General features: G+C 41.7%; 1 protein-coding gene across 3 annotated transcripts; it reads left to right on the top strand.

The window, feature by feature from the left end:
• Positions 1-1,075: 1,075 nt before the first annotated feature.
• LOC105837468 (excitatory amino acid transporter 1) lies at positions 1,076-17,613 on the top strand. Of its 3 annotated transcripts, XM_036293711.1 has the most exons (8): positions 1,076-1,290; positions 3,197-4,304; positions 12,378-12,775; positions 13,665-13,856; positions 13,968-14,151; positions 14,309-14,737; positions 14,834-14,968; positions 15,052-17,613. In XM_036293711.1, exons 2-8 carry the CDS (start codon positions 4,285-4,287, stop codon positions 15,200-15,202), a joined length of 1,509 nt encoding a protein of 502 aa, XP_036149604.1. In that variant the 5' UTR covers positions 1,076-1,290; positions 3,197-4,284; the 3' UTR covers positions 15,203-17,613. The 3 variants fall into 3 exon arrangements, with proteins under 3 accessions (XP_036149604.1, XP_012537725.1, XP_012537727.1); XM_012682271.3 differs by lacking the exons at positions 1,076-1,290; positions 3,197-4,304 and adding an exon at positions 10,410-11,366; XM_012682273.3 differs by lacking the exons at positions 1,076-1,290; positions 3,197-4,304 and adding an exon at positions 12,232-12,250.
• The last annotated feature ends 880 nt before the right edge of the window (positions 17,614-18,493 follow it).

The raw sequence follows: 18,493 nt of genomic DNA, 5'->3' as shown, positions 1-18,493 counted from the left end.
TAAAAAAAAGGATAGGGAATGAGAGAGAGAGAAAGAGAAAGAGGAAGGGTTTACTTGAAGGGAGAGGGATAGTGCGTTTCCTCTTCGCGCGCCAAAACGCGGATGTCACGCTAAATTTCATTCAACGACTATTCTTCTTCTCGAAGACACGGAACACGTGCGTATCTCTCTCTATTTCTATCTCTCTCTGTATCTTTCTCTCTCTCTCTCTCTCTCTCTCTCTCTCTCTCTCTCTCTCTCTCTCTCTCTTCCATCAAGCCAGCGCATCGCCGAAGACGATCGCGCCCTGATTCGTCTTTCTTTCTTTTTTCTCTTCGCCGCATGTAGACGTGGCACGAGATTTAAAACGTGACAGCTCGGAAAAACGCGCGGGGGGTGGCAGGTGATGACGGTTCATCCGAATTTCGAAGGAGGAGGCGCGTTTTATCGATCTCGCGTACGCACCGCGTGGGCAGTACCTCCTGACATCCGATTCGTTGCGCGCGTCAGACGGAAATAGAGACGCCCGGATGGAATCCGGGATGACAATGAATTTGCCATGGCGACCGCCGCCGGAGTCGCGAGGTAGTGACGGTGATGGTGGTGGTCGTGGTGGTGGTGGTGGTGGTGGTGGTGGTGGTGGCGATGGAGGAGAAAGGAGTAGAGCGCGAGCGCGGGAGATAGAGGGAAACTACCCCTTTCGCCGACCACACCAATTGCCATCCGAGAGACGCGACAGCGTACAACGTTCGGCGAAAGTCATTCACTCCTGTTCACCGGTTTTCGCGGGTCCTCGCCAGACTTCCCGCCGGTTTTTACCGGATGACACCGGACGAGACGAGAGAAAAGAGAAGTGACGTAACGACAAGCGCTCCCGCGGAAACCTTGCTCAGGGGCACCGTGAAAGAGAGAGGAGAGATCTCGGGCGATCATTCGCGCGTGCGTGCGTGCGTGCGAATTCGGCACGATTTTTTGCTTCGTCGATTTATCTCTCTCGTCCTCTCTCTCTCTCTCTCTCTCTCTCTCTCTCTCTCTCTCTCTCTTCTCTCTCTCTCTCTCTCTCTCTCTCCTTCGTCCGCCAGCGCTCCCGCCCCGTCAACTCCACCCTTCTCTCGCGCGCTTTTCGAACGCGCGCGGCGTGAGCGCGTTAACACACGCGCGCGCTTCTCCGGCTCTCCTAGCGACCGCTATAAAGAAGCAACTTTACGCCGCGCCGCCACAGTCTCGCGATCGTCGCCGCGTCGCGCGCAGAACGGGATTCTCTCGTTATTCAGGAGCACGCACCACGCACGCTGCACGGCCAATCGCGACGTACGTATTTTAACAGCGCACGCATGTTCGCACGCAGTCCGCGATGACTTAGAAACGCCACACCGGCCTGGGAAAGAGAGAGGATTTTCGCGGGGTTCTCTTCAACCCTCTCAAGGGAGGGCTGTGCGCGACGTGTTTACCGCGAGCGATAAGTGCACATGTCGTCTCGATTACTTGCGACGTGCCTTGATTGATCACTCTCTCTCTCTCTCTCTTTCTCTCTTATACGCGGGTCATTCGTGTCGTTTCGCGAGGAGATCTCGTGTATCAAGTAATCGCGTCGTAAAATCAAGTTTATAATCCAAGCGGCCTCGATTCACCTCGGGTTCGAGGTTACGCGCACAGGTGTTTTCGCAGAAAAAAAGTCTCCTTCTTCCATCTCTCTCGTTTAAAGTGTTCCACATTCTAAGCAGATGCGTGTGAATGTGTGTAAGAATGTCGCCTTGCCTTCTTTCGGTTTGATCTTCCGTCCAGTTTCCTTTTGCGCGATTAAACTTTTTTATACGCGAAAATAAAAAAAATATATGTATGATAAAAAAAAGTCTACGAAGGTCGTGCGAACGTTACGTACGGCTCGGTTGGCGGATGCTCGGTTAAGCCGGGGTCCGAAGGTTATCGGAATTAATGAGGAACGCGAGACGCGGAGGGCTTAAATTTAGGGCAAGGGCGCCCCGTAAGGGACACTTAGGACCTATCCCACACATCCCGCGCTCGAGCGCGCGCCGTGAGAAAGCGCGGCGTTTGTAGGTGCCTGCACTGTCAAAATCGACGTTTGGCCCCAGCTGCTGGCCGCCGAGGTGTGAAACGCTCGTGGGCCATTCCACGCGATTAGCTTAGCGAGGTCGAGTCGAGCGCTTTTCCGTTTGCCGCAATTACGCGTTTGCCTGTCAATCCGCCCTGACCCGCCTCGTAATCGTCGCGCGTTTCCCTTCCGTTTCCACCGTCGCCGCCGATGCTAATCGAGTCGGAAGCATGCGATACGCAAACCTGATCAATAACAACGATCGCGAATAAATTGCGCACCTGGAATGTATTTATGCGTTTCACGAGCTTCTAAAGCGACAAGTATGCTAACTGTCAGTTTATAATTATTGATAGTTCTGATGTATATCGCTAACAATTCTGAAGAGACAGATAGAGTGAGAAGAGGGAGGGGGGAAAAAGACGCGGGTAGCGGATGTAGTTTTTACTACGATTTATTTATAATCTTGTCTTATACATCAGCTGTGTCTATCCTTTTACGATAAATGTAACATGTTATGTAACAGCCGCGCACGTGTTGCTTCGGTTGCGTTGACTGGAATTCATCGATCGTCTCGTTCAGAGAGAGAGAGAGAAAGAAAGAGAAAGAGAGAAAGAGAGATTTTTTTTAAAGTTGATATTAATCTGTTAAAAACGTGAGAAGGGAAATTGAAGAGAAAAAGGAAGACATTAATTTGACAAATCTGTAACTTGTCGATTTGATAGGATGACAAGTGGCGAAGCTTAATGACCGACATCTGTTGCTGGGCGCGCATGCCGAAAAGAATAAACAGTAAAACGAGATAGGATTATGTATTCGAGCGGATTTGTTTGCACGCCTTGCCAAGAGACACTTGTATCACTTGTCCCGTACTTGGCGCGCGTTATTACGTAAAAAACACGACTCTCGCGACGATTATTGTTCATTAATAATATCGTGCGTCCGATCGCGAGTCGTGTGTGCCGTCGCGCGGCGGCGGCGTTAAAAATAAATGCTGAAAAAACGTCGATAGAGAGAGAGAGAGAGAGTGCATGGCGCGCAGCACCATGGCTCCGGTTTAAAAAAAGAGGGGTTTAGGGATTATCTCGCACAGGATTCAGCGCGTATGTGTTTGTACATTAATATGCACGGCGCGCGCATTTATCGTGTAATGTTCTGTTGCAGGTAACAACAACAACAACAATAACAACAACAGCACTAAGAGCCGAGAGACCCATCGTAGTCGGTCCATCGATCGATCGACGTGGCGGTATCGTCCTGGCGAATCTCCCAGCGCCTGGGAATTTCGTTCTCTCTCTCTTTCTCTCTCGTGCGCGGATGACGGGAGGCTTTTCCGTTCGAGCGTAGCCGAAACGGAGGAGAGGAAGACTCGCTGTACCGGCGGCGGCGGCGGCGGCGACGGCGACGGCGACGGCGGCGGCGGATCGTCGTCGTAATCGAGTGGACAAACCGACGAGCCGACGAACAATAGGGACCTGGGCCGCCGGCCGCTTCCGATGGGGTCGTAGCCACCGTTCAGCGTGTTCGCGCGTATTCGTATTACCGCATATCGCGATGATAGGCTAGCCGCGGCAGGAAGAGATCGCCGTTAGGGGGAGATCGCCATAGCTAATCGTACCACCCAAGGTGGCACAGATTGAGAGCCCCATCAGCACACATCCTCTCCTGGCTAACGAGATATAGCCCAGCGTGTGTTGGTCCGTCCAGTTGGTGCGCGCCGTCGACGACGTCGTGCGTCAGCTTCCGATTGGCCGTGCCGATACGAATCCAGCACAATTACGGAGGATTCTATAAATTTGTCAATCAGGAAGGAAGAAAAGAGGAAGAGAGAGATAGAGAGAGAGAGAGAGAAAGAAAGAAGAGATCGCTATTGGAGCATCTAATCCTTCATCCCCATCGTCCTCGACCTCTTTTTCCCTTTGCATCCTCCTCCGTCGCGCCTCATCCCTCTCGGCTTAAATCGCGCGGCTTAAATCGAGCGAGCGTTACCATCTCGACGCGCCGGTTTTGCTCACAAAGAAACGGCGAGAGAAGGCTGGAAAGAGGGAGAGAGAGAGAAAGAGAGAGAGGCAGGCAAATTCGCTCTTAGTGCCCCTCGACGGTCCAGCTCTTCAGCGGCGATTCTCTTCCCCATCGCGACGCTCGACCCGCTTCCGGTTAGGAACTGGAAGTGAACGCTCTATGTAAACCGACTGCTGAGCGCGGTTGTCATTGGAAGATTGGAACCCTCAGGAACCCGCAGGAAGCGCATCATGGAAGTGGCGAGTGAACTGTAAGTACTACCTCTCCCATCGCTATTTTTACTTTTTCAACGATTTGCAAATAATTGATTAACGAACAGCTAAATCTTGAGTCTGCGTGCGTCTGTATACGCGAATGTGTCCTTCGTGGAGCAGGTTTTTTTTCCTTATTCCGCAATCGCTTGGTCACTTGTTTAGATTGACTTGTTAGATTAGTATTACATTTTATGACGACCCGTCAAACTGCTGATAATGACACATGTGCGAAATAAACTTTGCCCTCTGCCATTTAGATGGCAGATCAGCTGACCCAATTTCCCCCGGAATTTAGTGTCTGAAACTTATAAAAAAGGGGCCGCGCAATTTTCGATAAAAATTATTCGATGAACCACCGTAAACAGCAGTTTTTTGTGCGCATAACATCGCTTTACATTCGAATGTATTTTTTTAATAATTAAAATATAAGCATATGTTTGCAAATGCGTTGATATTTTTTTTTCCTCAAGAGTGAGTAATCTTTACATCGCTTTTAATTCTATTAAGCTCTAAGAATTATCACCTTTTTGCGTGGATACATTTATCATGCGGCGAAATGTAAATCGTTTATATTAGCTTATTTATGTATATTGCGTGCTCACTTTTATACACTTAATTGATAAATTTTAATTTTACTAATAAATTATACATAAATTGTACATAAAATAGGAGAAACCACCTCGATTATTTGTTTTCGTAATGATATCGCGTCTTGCCTGTCTCTCTCATAATTTTATTTTTTTATTTCCGCATTTTTTTGCTGACGCAATCGTCATATGATAAAATATATCCGAGTTACGACAATTTAAATCGCATTCGAGCTAAATTTTAAATTAGTATACCATTAACTTCCACTATGAAGGTCGTAATCTTTATTTACAAATTAGTGATTAAATCGTAAATAAAAAATAATCTAGTCGCGGTAGAAGATAATGTCGTACTAATTACATCTTACATAATTTAGCGTTCAATGCATAAACGTTTAAAGATTTGTAGTGATTCAAGTTGTCGTAACTGGACGCATATTTCATCGCGATACGATACGTCTAAGCTTTTAATCGTTTGCTGCACGGATGTCATAGCAAAGAAAAAGAAGTATCGCGACGATTAGAAAATAAATGTTACACGATAAAGAAAAAGAGGCGTGCAAGTTGGCGTTTATCTCTCGTGTTACATCGCCAGTAATTTCCCCGATATAAATAGCACATATGATTTATTGTTTTGAATTTGAAGATTGGAACGCGATATTTTACGTAATTTAATCGTCGCGAATTTATCGCGATTAAAAATAGCAAATCACATTTCCGCGCCGTTGAATGGAGTAAGTCATCCTGCGCGAGTATATGCAGTTGATCTCCATTATACACCGCCGCATCGTGCATCGCATTCAGCGGCAGTGAGATTCATTGGCACAGAATTCCATAATGGCAACAGCGGGTACTCGGGGCGGCTGCTCATTAAATCATTGTTAGGCCCGTTCTTTGTGATAAGGAACAGAGGGAGAAGACGAGACGGCTGCGCGCCCGTCCATAAGAGATAAGAAATCATCGCCAATTGTAATGAGTATATACGTGCGCAGATGCAGCTTCCGCGCGACAGCGCGATTTATTGACGAAGCATCGTCTCGTCTCGGAAAAAGAGACGTGTCTCGCGATTCTCTTAGACCCAAACACACACACATAGACTAAAAGAGACTTATTAATAATTTAAAATAATTTTTCGATTTGATTGCAATTTCTTCAGTTCAAGTATTTATGTATTTTAATTAAATATATTTAATTAAAATTCAAATATCTTATGCGTCATGATTAAATGAATACTTTTATTTATAATTTCGTGTATTGGCACGAAAGAGAAAAGATTAGTTGCAGCAAGAATCTGGGTGTGATAGTTAAATTACAGTTGTACATGCAGCTAAAATTTAGCTATCACAAACAGAGTCTTGCTGCTGCAAATAACTGCAACTAATCCTTCCTTTCAATGTGTATTTTGATACGTATGATTTACATATGCATGCGTTTTGCTTTTTCAGCTGTTCTCTACGTTACAGAGATATGAAAGAAAAATTATAAAATTACAAAAGATTGCTTTGGGTGCGAATTAACGATAGAAACTTCTTGATTACAAAAAAATAAAAAATAAAAAATGGGAGAGAAGATCTAAGAATAGGTTTAGAAAGAGGTAGAGACAATATTTGATTAACAAAATTTACAACTAAATAAAATATGTGCATTTAAGGCACGTCTGGTGAGAATACGTCAATGTATTATCGCGAATGCGAAATACGAACATTCTATGCGCGAAAATAGAAGTTGCACACATTATATCCTTACTGCTGATAAGAAAACACGTAGCTCGCCTCTATCTATCGCACTAAGCTATAACTGGGAAGTCTATCGTGTATTTCACGTGCGATTGTTGCAGTCGATAGAATTTGATTTCGCAGACTAGGCATCTTTGTTTATTTATTTTTATATCGCGATGAGCAATCTTACGGATAATTATAATTAAAGACTTCTGTAACTATATCATATGAACATGTAGTGTGTGCTTTGATATAAAATTCTCAATGTTTATTTCCAATGTAAATTAACTTTGATCTTGGTTCAATTTATTCTTTACTTGTTTCTTTACTCAATTTAATTCTTAAAATTAAAAAAAGATAACAAGTTAGTTAAACCGTGGTTAAGGTTCATTGACGGAAATGGACAAAAGCGTCATTAATAATTTAATCGCCGCGAGATTAAACGAGAAGAAAAAGTTCTTCTCTTCTACTTTTTATTAAAACCTCGTGCTTTTCGATCGTATAAAGATGTCAGTTACGAAGTACGCGTAACAAGTGTAAAACCGGTTACCATAGCTCTCGCGTGCTAATTATTCAAATACAGTAGGACAGACGGTAAAGACAGACGAGTTAAAAGGTCGGACGTTTTTACGAAGACGTTTTTATCTGTCGGCCGTATAGCATGTGAAATCAGACGTTTATTTCGCACTTAAGTTCTCTTTGTACGGCAGTTAGCAACGTAGGCGAAAAAAAAATCTTAACCGTCAAAATTCACGGCAAATATTTGCGAAACAATAAACTCTGTCATTACATATCTTTCTCTATTTCTTTTCGTCTTTTCTCTTTCTCTCTTTCTGTGAATAAAATATTAAACATTGACGAGGATTACGAACAATACAGGGACTTTTTTTAGGCTTACGTCCAATGACGTGGGCTTTTCAAAATAAACAAGAGAGGGGAAGAGAGGGAGGAAGAGAAAGAGAGAGAGAGAGAGAGAGAGAGAGAGAGAGAGAGAGAGAGAGGAGGGTGGACAGAGAGATCTACCTGCATCGTAAATCAGAGTGCAACTTCTTACGTAAGCGTATTCAACAAGTTGTTTGCCGAAGATAATTTTGGAACTTTTACTCGAGCCAACGTCGTGGCATTGAGTATTTAGCACGATGCCGTGTCATTCTGCGAATGACAGCACGAATTCAAATTAAAGTTTACTTTATTGATTGATTCATCCATCCATTCATTCATTCATTCATTCATTCATTTATTCAAAGTGCCGTTTCATATTCGAAAGGATAATTAAAAACCGGAGCGTGGCCGATTGAGATTCGTCCGTTCATTCGCGCCGCTTTACATTCGAAATAATTAAAAAAAAATTGAAGCGTGAGAGAGACGGGGCTATATTAATCCCCGTTTACAACTGCTTCCAATTCTTCCGGCCACGCAGTCGCCTCTTCTAACAAATTACAGCTGCTTGTTATTTTTACTTATAACCACTTTGCTTAATCCTTCCGCGTTAATTCATTTTAACCCGTTGCGGCTGTTTTAACAGCATATAGTTCGCGTCTCCGTAATCACACATACACATTTGCCGCGCAAGTCGGCATTTTATGCTTTCGGCGAATACATGTGGTGCCATTCGGTGCTCAAGAGCCGTAAAATTTTTACTTCCGACGTCATCTCGTTAAACCGAAAAGGTCTCAATTGACCGTTACTCGAAACGGGCGGCGTTGAAACGCGCGGCAAGGTGATACCCTTTAACGCGGTGTTCAGTGCAATTTGCGAACGCCGCGCGTTCAATTAGCGGTAATATAAAACCGTGGAAAAAAAAAAGGCCGTACAATACAAAAGTATGTGCAGCGAGGCACACTCGACCGGAAAGCCGCGCGCGCGTGCAGGCTTCTCTTGTATCGTCGTTAGGCATTAATTCTCAGGGACGATGTTTTCCCATCTGTCCGTCCGGATTATTTTTCAGCGGTCGCGCGCGAGGCCAATCGTGCCATCCAGCATCATCTGCGAATGACGTTATCGTGCCGCGCTATCGACGGATTAACTGGCGCAATTAAAGTCATCTTGGGCGGACGTCATCGCCCGTTGTCGTCCGTTTACCTCGAAAATTCCTCATTCACGTATACTCGCGGATGTACTCGCGATCGATATCCCCGGGTTGCGAAAAATTTAATGGAAAAATTCCAGATCTGTCGGCGCGCCCGAGATGCGTGGCTGTTTGGAGGAGAATTCTTGATAAGATAAAAATACCGGCCAGTGTGTCAGCGTGCGCGAGGGCGCGGAAACTGGGTCACGATCCTCCCCCGTGACATTACGTCGTATCTCGGCGCGGATCTTATTCGAACTTCGGCACGATGGAGAATGGAAATAATGGAAAACGTCTGCGAAACGGACGGTCCATGACGAACGCCCACGTCGCGCGTGCTGTCGTCTCTATCTCTCTCTCTCTCTCTCGTTTTTCGTAAGTCTGGCGAGAGACTTCGCCGCCATTCCTCCTCCGTCATCTTGTATTATTAAATGCGAGCCACGAGAGACCACGGCGAGTTCGATTTGGGCGGGCACTCGTATCTACTATAACGCAACACCCGCGAAACCCGGAAGAATCTACGCGGTGCTCCTCGGGACCAGGAGAACTTGGCAGGCGTGCAAGACGCGCCGGGTAGCCGTACGCTTAAACGCGCTCCGAATTTTGTTCTCGTTAAGCGGCGGGTAATCCGATACTCGGCAAAATAAGCGAAATCGAGATTTATCGTCGACGTTATATTAATGCCGATGACATCATCGGCGACATCATTAGCATTAGGACGCAACGCCTTCTGGCATTACAAAGATACGGACCGGCGACCTTGATCGATGACGTAATACGGGAAAAAAAATTCACGGCGTCGAAGCGAACGTATCTCTGACCGGTTTTCTCCGAGCGCGGCACGTGCGAGCGAGATGTATTTGCCATCGTCGGGGGGGTCGGTGACATTATACAATGATCCTCGCTTCCAAATCCAAGGCAAAGGGGTTTGATTGAATCCACGGCGGATCGTGCGCTCAATCGTGCGATTCTCTAATAACTCTCTTTTCAGCCCACGCGCGAAATGGACTCGCAATTCACCTCTTTTGTCTCCGGCCTGCCTTTCATACAGTTTCCTTTATACGCCGTCGCGTATAATAGCGTGGGACGAATTTCGCGTTTAAACCGCATCGTCCGGATCATAAAAAAAATTGCTAGAAACTTGAAGTTACAACAAAAGTCGCGTTACATAAACGCGAGGCGTATAATATTTGCTTATACCACATGGAAAGAACGACCGATGAATACAGTAAGGCGTGATCATTTGTAAATATAAGCAAAAATCTCCTGTGCTCCAGTTGATCAAGGTTTGTTTTTCAAAAATCTAAAGTAAAAATTAATTAATTAATTAATTAATTAAGCTCTATATTTGCAAATTAAAAAAATAGTGGTCAATGATACGAGGTAATTAAAAAGTAAAAGAGGAAAAAAATTAAAAAGATATGTAAAAATATATTCATATTCTCAAATGAATAATAAATTAATACGTTTCGATTGAGTCCTTTCTCTCTCGGCATAAACAAGAATCTTTATCAAATTAATTAATTAGCGTATCATTGGCTGTTTTACCTTATCTTTCCTTAAAGAAGATAGAAATTAACTGTGTAAAGAAACATAGTATTTACCAAATACTTATAAATATATTATTTTAAGTTAAAGTAATAATTAAAAAAAAAATTAAGAAGCGAAAGCACGTACTTTAAGTGACAAATTAATTTACTTGCAATATAATATCACCACGTATTTGCAAAGCCACACTTACGACATTGTCGAATTGAAGCAATAAGCGTGACACTAAAGCCTATCATTCGCTTGATCCATTTAATTCCGTAACGACTCCATCTCGGCAAAAGCAGCGTAATAACTTAATAAATAAAAATACATTCTTAATTGGCACAAATACATAGCGGCGTCCTCCAATGGAAGATCGACAGATCGTTATCTCGCAGTGTTAAAGGAGTTCGTGCGATGACAATTGGCAGTGTAATTTCTCGCCTCTTACCAGTTGCAACGCAACTATAACGTGCGTTGGGTGCCGTCGATACTTCCGCGTCACATATTGCGATAAAGGTGATTCGCCTTAGCAGCGACGAATATTTTTCTGCTGTTCAAACCGTTATCGAATTTCAATCGATCGCCGTGATCGTATTCCCTTTCCGATTTCAAGCGCCGGATTTATCTTGCATTTTTTCCTGTGACGCACGCGCGATTTTTTATGCAGTTCGTAACATCCCACTTCCCCATGGACGATTGCGTTATGCGCGCTTCAGAGAATTGGAGGATTGGAACTTTGTCAGCTTGAAATAGTCGATGGTTTAAAACAGTACCCGGTTAAACTGCAAAAGAGGCCGGTAGATTCTGTCTGAAGGGTGCCAGGTTCGATAAATCTCATTTTAAGAATTGTTTGTGACAACATTGTGCAAAGTGTCGCTATAAACTATAAACATTCGGAAAACGTGCAAATCAAGTGTTAATCTTAGACTTACATACCATAAAAAAGTGCCAATTATTTAAATAAACCGTATGATTGTTCGGAAATTGACAAAAGTGACAATATATATTCCGAATGTAATTTGTTTCGCTAATATATTTAGCGATGTTGTAAAATATTGGATTAGATACTTTTTCAAAATAAACTATTGTAATTATTTTACAAGTAGTTGTACATACTTCGGGTGCAAACATGATGAAAGCCGACGAAACAGGGTAAGCGAAATTTATTTACGATTTTAAATTAAGAATAAAAATTATTTTATCAAGTGATTGCAGAGTAATCACGATGAAAATAACGATAAATAAATTTTGTAAAAACTGCGTTTGTTGATTGAAATTGTTCTCCATTAAACTGTATTTTACTTTAATTTTTGCAACGTTGTATGAGATAAAAGACAACAATAACGGCAATAAAAGTTATTAAGTTTATTTAATTTTTGTTTATCACAAACAAGCATACAGTTTAAAAATAAAAATCTTATATTGTCAAATATAGGAGTATAATCCTGAGATCAAAATTGATTATAATTAACCGTGAATATCTTGGGTGATTACAAATTTTCAACGGAATGCTATTCGACCTTGTTGGTGCAATTTGAAAGAAATATGATATATATATCAAAGATCTGTTCGATCTTCTTAACAAACGATCGTAAACGGCCGTGCGCGTTTCAGTATTTTTATAGAGGATGATTTATACACACAGTTATATACTTCTTCTACGTATTGATACTTGTCAACGTACAGAAGTTTTATGTTAATTGTTTTTCAAGGAACATTTTTATCTCTATGTAGAATGCGGAAAAATTCACGTTCACTGCGGAGAATACCTCGGAGCATCTGTTGCTGTACGTTACAGTGATCGTTTTGCAGTCGGCACGTCGACATGCACAGAGTGCTTCATAAATTAAATTAAATTCGTGCGCGTATATGATATATATAATGAACAGTCGTATCTTTTCGCGTGACACTTTAAGTTCGAAACTATAAAAAAATATGTATATACATGTAATAAAAAAAAAATTTGTGCGTACGTTTAAAAGGCTTTAAAGCTCGCATCTTTCAAGAGTGACGCTTTATCATATGAGTTATTCTTAGTAATTATCCTTCGAAGCAATGTCTTATAATAAAACGCTTTTAATGAAACTGAACTTTTAAAAGGAGAAAGAGTTGCTTAATAAAGGACAAGCAAATCTAAAAAGAAACGTTATCGATGCGTTTCAGGTCGCCGCTGTCGGGGGCGGAGAATCAGGGCAAGATCGTGGAGAGGAGCTCGTATTACCCCCAAGAACCCAGCAAGAGGCCGCAGACCGCCGGGCAGAAGATGCGATCGTGTCTGAAACATAATGCGCTGACTCTCCTGACAGTCGGCGGTGTTGTCGGTGGTGTGGTGCTCGGCATAATTTTGCGAAACTCGCGTGAGAAATGGACGCCCCGCGAGATCATGTACATCGGCTACTTCGGCGATCTGTTCCTGCGGATGCTCAAGAGCTTGATCCTGCCGTTGATCGTCTCGAGTCTGGTGTCGGCCATCGGCTCGCTCGATCTGTCGCTCAGCGGCAAGATCGGCGTTCGTGCGATCGGCTACTACATGATCACGACCATCCTTGCGGTCATCTTAGGTCAGTGAGAGCGTAATTAAACAATTTTAATGCACTATGATCGATACAATTATTTTTTAGCTGCCGCGATTCGCCGAGATTATTTTATACTTTTATGCAAACAAGAACAGAGTGATAAACTGAAGAAATCAAGAATGGGAAGCTTAATTACGTATTTTCATGCGCAGCTGGATACGTTTAGCGTTTCGAATAACGTGGTCGCGAGATTAAGTGAAACGACTGCTCGCATCAACGGCGCGAATCGCGATCAAGGCATCTTGGTCGCGACGGGAATGATACATTTCTCAGAAACAGCGAATGCGATGCGACAAGTGACAGATGCAGCACTACAGCATCTGCCGCCACATTTACATATCAGGGAATGCCGACAGTCCTGAATTCTCATGACTCATTTCTCGATTTAATGTGTACAACCGACCGAGCGGAAAGAGAGAGAGAGAGTCGAGCGTGAGCGATACGTAAGACGGCGTAAATTAGCGGCAGATTACTCGACGATATTATTATCATGAAGAGTTCGCGACATTTTGCAATATTTGGCAACAAATATGATGTTTTATTGTCGCGTTAGTCCGGAGATTAAACCGGTTATAATTCGAAACACTTGATTACTCGAGTATCGCATACTCTCCCGACTTTTCCTCGAGAAATCTTTTTCCTCCTTCTCCTTTTCTTCTTCTTCTTCTTCTTCTTCTTGCAACATTATCGCGCTAGCTGAACAATTTCTATTTCTCGTCATTGTGTCATCGCGCCTTATCTCGATTTTTTATTTCGTTAAACCGCTAATGTTCTCCGTCGCTTATTTGTTTCCGCGATTAATTAAGCGAACAGAACACAATGTTGAACATCTAACTGCTGATAACGCGCAACGGTTTAATTATTTTGATCTTAGGTATAATTCTGGTCAGCTCGATCCGACCTGGCGAGGGTCGCTCCGCCGCGCAGAGCACAAGGGCGTCGCAAAACGTTTCTACCGCTGACACGTTGATGGACCTAGTCAGAAATATGTTTCCGCCGAATCTCGTGGAGGCCTGTATCTTTCAACATCGAACCGAAATGAAGAGACCTAAAGACAATCCCAACGGTAATCTATTAGCCTGTTTAGCGACGAAAGAATTTTTTTCGACTTCGGTCATTTTCTCCCGTTTGTAATACAAGTTTCACGTCTTTAAAATAATCCACCGTCTATGCCTAGCTCCCTTCGATGAATGGAAGCCGGAGGAAGTGTTGTCGCAGGGCTCCAACATCCTCGGACTCGTCGTGTTCGCGACAGTGATGGGCATCACTCTCGGCAAGATGGGATCGCAGACGAAGCCGCTGTTGAATTTCTTCGAGGCGCTATCCGGTGCTATGATGGTCATAACAAAATGGGTCATATGGTAAGAACTCCAGCAAACTCCAGTATCCTCACAAATTTCGAAACGTAACCGTCGTGATCATTTTTATCGTGTCATCTTGACTCTAATCCGCTGACGCGTTCGCTTCTCTCTCTCGTCGAATTACGGAATTGTCTTCGAATTGAGAACGTGTGTGCAGGTTGTCGCCGCTCGGCGTGCTCTCCCTGGTTGCTGCAAAGATCACGGAAATTGAATCGCTCGATCGTATAGTCAGCCAGCTCGGGATGTACTTCCTGACCGTGCTGATCGCCCTGCTCATACACGGCTTGCTGATACTACCCGGAATATACTTCCTCTTCACGAAGAAGAATCCGTATTCCTACATATCGAACATGGCGGAGGCATTGGTCACCGCCTTCGGTACGTCCTCGAGTTCAGCGACGCTGCCGCTCGCCATCGACTGTCTCGAATCGAAAAACGGCATCGATCCACACATCACCAGATTCGTCATGCCAATAGGCGCTACCGTAAATATGGACGGTACCGCCCTGTACGAAGCTGTAGCTGCCATTTTTATTGCGCAAGTGCGCAACATCTCTGTTACCTTTGGACAGCTGATAGCGATAAGGTAAGCATTCCCGCAAATTTCAAGTTTGTCTCGCGAAGAGGAATACTTTGGTTACGAATCTAATTGTCTAAATGTTAATTGAAAAAATCCGTTTAGTATCACGGCAACTGCTGCCAGTATCGGCGCGGCTGGAATTCCGCAGGCCGGCCTAGTGACTATGGTGATGGTATTGGATACGGTGCGACTTCCGGCTAATGATGTCTACTTGATCCTCGCGGTCGACTGGTTGCTGTAAGTGCAAATCTCTTTTGCTTTGCAATCGAGATTATTATTCAAGAGAACGTTTTTCAATGTGTCCTTGCTTCGTTTCACAGGGATCGATGTAGAACGACCGTGAATGTCATCGGTGACTCGCTTGGGGCGGGAATCGTTCAACATCTCAGCAGGAACGAACTCACGTCGTTGTCGCATAACACGCAGCAAGCGCAAAACGGCGCCGATTGCCATGCGACCACGTCGATATGAGCTGATGTGTTCGTTAATCATTAAAACCGCGTCTTCTCGATTGACGATTATGAAACCGCGCTTCGCGATCGAGGGATCATGGCATGGCAAACATATCGGCACACGCTTATCGCGCGGCTTATCGTTAGAATGTTGCCATAACTTCTTGAACTTGCCCGAGAGAGCCCGAGAGAATTTAAGAAATATATATACGAGAAAATAAAATTAAAGATTAGGATTAAGGGAATATGAATAAATTTTATGGACGGCAACATGATATTACTTCCCAGACAACACATAACATTCAATGGACATCCAATTTTTGTTTTTATTTTGTTCAAATGTGCATGAATGTAATACAAATGATTTAAGAGCATACATTATTGGACGGTCAAAATATCTTTATATTTGGACATTTTAAAGATGCTCATTTTACTTACGTTTGAAAAAAAATTCTTGCGTTCACGAACTTGAGCTGTATCCACCTCTCCGTTGCCTCGATAGAACGAGATAAAGAGTAAACAAAAAGGATAGATTCTTAATTTTGAATAATATAAAAATTTTGTTAAAATTATCTGACAATTTTAAAATAGAATTTCTAATTTTTATTGCACATTTTTGTGGTGGACGTTGAAACAATGATAACATGAGTTTTTCAATTGTTTATTTTATTAACATACTCATTTAACAATGAGAAATTGAAAATATGTATTGTATATTTAAGAACTAAACAGACTAAAATTGGATCTATTTCGATAATTAAAAAAAATTTTTTTTATTATTGAAATAGGTCCAATTTTGATCCATTTAGTACTTAAAAGTTTTACAGATGTCCAGAAAAGTAATACGGAATGTTTTTAAAATGTTCTAAAGATGTTTTAAGATCTGATGTTTCAAATACGTATGGAACGTCCACTACGTATATTTTTAATACGTTTTTTAAACGCTTGTGTGCTGTTTGGGTGGTTGCAGTGTGTTATATCTGAGATTTCTAATTTTTTTTATAAGTTATAAAATTTCGAGAAATATATATATATATATATACAGCGCCGTTGACGGATATTTACATTTGCAACATAGCAACGGTCGCCAATCACGAGATGCGATTCTGACAAAGTGTTCTTGCGTACTCAATAAGTGTTCCGTTTTTATCTTAGTCAAATAATTGGTTTAGTTATCAACTACCTTATACGCCAGACTACGAACGAAGGGAGCAATCAATATTGTATCATCGTATCGTATAATATGTCATATCTGCGATAAACGCACGCGGAATGCACCAATACTCTCTGTTCAATTATTCGTATGCAGGTGTATTATAAAAAGAAAAGAAACAGATTACTTTGGCGAATCCTTAAATTGACATTCATTCCGCGATGCAAAATACAAATATATGTAACAGTAGGGCAGTTAAATATCATGAGTTATCGACGCGCAGTTCGCGGTGCGAGCGACGAGCGTTCTTCAGATGATTTTTTTTGAATATAAGATATGCTTGAAACTAAATACTTCTTAACTTTAGTAATCGTAGGGGCCCCACTAAGCAAACTTGCTTGTAAAATGTATAAGTATAGAGTATACATATATAAATATATTTGTCTTCCATTTTTGTGTTTGCCGAATATTACGCTTACATACTGTAACGTGTATAGTGTAGCATCGCGTTCGAGCCGCATAATTCGCAGTCCGGTTTTTCTCTTCGCGAGTTATCTACGTTTCTTCAGAAAATTGCATTTAAGATTGCGAAACTCGTAAAAGATTTGTGAAAAACGAAACGTATTCGGCGATCTGGAAAATCGACTTTATTGTTATCTGACACGACAAAGAGTCTCAAAGAGTTTATTATTTTTTTATATATTCTATGACAATAGAAGAGCTAAATTTACATGTGTAATTTAGCTCGCGCATATTATTCCGTGGCGGTACATATTAGAAAATATCGTCGCGCAGTTGGTGCCATAGGTTATTATCATTGTATTTCGAGAATAACTTTTACATCTACTCGAAACTCAGTGAATAAAAGCAGACTTAATAAGTTCGATGTCATTAACAACAATTAACTGTGAGACTTAACCCTTAAGTATGAAGCAACGTTGATCATCTTACATCTTACATTGACTTCCCGATTGAGAAAACGGATATGCAAGTTCCATGTTTTATTTTACTGCATTTTTTACATGTTTCCTCACGCGATAGAAAAAAAATTCGATAAATCGTAATAGTGTGTAAAGTTTGTGTAATGTTTCGCCATTGAGCATATTAAATGATGTAAAGAAAAATCCGTACTTAAGGGTTGAAACGCCTTTTCTTTTTTTTTTACAATCTCTTGTTTTTTCAGCACAACAAAAATGACCATTGCTAAATCATTATGTCTTCGCGTGACATGTAAAAGAATTATGTGGAAAGAAAATAACAAAATGATTAATAAACAATTATCTGTTTTTTTCTTATGGAAGTCCTTATCTCGAAAAGAATCTTTTGTTATAATTTTTTAGATTTTACTTTTTTCAGATTTATGGTGAAAGAAACGTAATTTTTATGAAAGTAATTAACATAAAAATTTTGCATGTCGATGTGTGAGGCTAAAATAGAAAACGTTATCGTTTTACTTTACACGTCAATAAATAAAACGTATTTTTATTTTGCATGCAATGTGAATTTGTTAAACGTTATATTTTTCTAATAGCAAATAATATTTTATTTTTTAAACGGTTATAATACGATGTAATTGAAATCTATAGAACAATCGATCGACTTACATGGGATTCATTAAATCGTAAAAGAATAAAAGGTTTAAGAAATTGTTATATAGAAATCTCTTGTTTATTATGCAAATGAACTGATACGAATTTTATTGCGCCAAATATGAGAAACGCGAAGTAATAAAATTAGAAGAGTATTTAAAAATTTCAAATAAATAATATTATTTTGAAAATTAAGAGTCTCTTAAGGCTATTGCACGTACATTTCTGTAACCGTTACCGTAAGAAAATGAGCAATACGATTAGTCAATTCAGTTGGTTACGGCTTATTTGAGCGATATGATTAGTCGAAATCTTACTATTACAATTACGAAAATGTACGTATAATGCCCTTTAGTTTTGCGTTATTTCAGAAAAATAATTTCGCTTTTTTAAGAATTTAGAAGGAGTATTGACATCAACAGTAAGTATAAATTAAAATCTCTCGAACGCGAGTTACTTTTGACATTCCCAATATCGGGAGTGGCAAGAGCGCGTTTGAACACTTTGAACGTGCGCGCCGCGCGTGCCGCCATATTTGCATGACGCAGCGTCAGCATCAGTCGTTCGG

Source organism: Monomorium pharaonis, chromosome 11 (assembly GCF_013373865.1).
Source record: "Monomorium pharaonis isolate MP-MQ-018 chromosome 11, ASM1337386v2, whole genome shotgun sequence".
NCBI classification, from domain to species: Eukaryota; Metazoa; Arthropoda; class Insecta; order Hymenoptera; family Formicidae; genus Monomorium; species Monomorium pharaonis.
The sequence above is the reverse complement of the archived record's forward strand: the minus strand, read 5'-3'. Positions and strand labels throughout refer to the sequence as shown.

Bases quoted from the DNA above. Each gene is read 5' to 3' on its own strand.
- LOC105837468 (XM_012682271.3), top strand. From the start codon at position 11,344: ATGATGAAAGCCGACGAAACAGG. The intron at 14,152-14,308 runs GTAAGAACTCCA...ACGTGTGTGCAG, and splicing joins ATAACAAAATGGGTCATATG to GTTGTCGCCGCTCGGCGTGC. The intron at 14,969-15,051 runs GTAAGTGCAAAT...TTCGTTTCACAG, and splicing joins CTCGCGGTCGACTGGTTGCT to GGATCGATGTAGAACGACCG.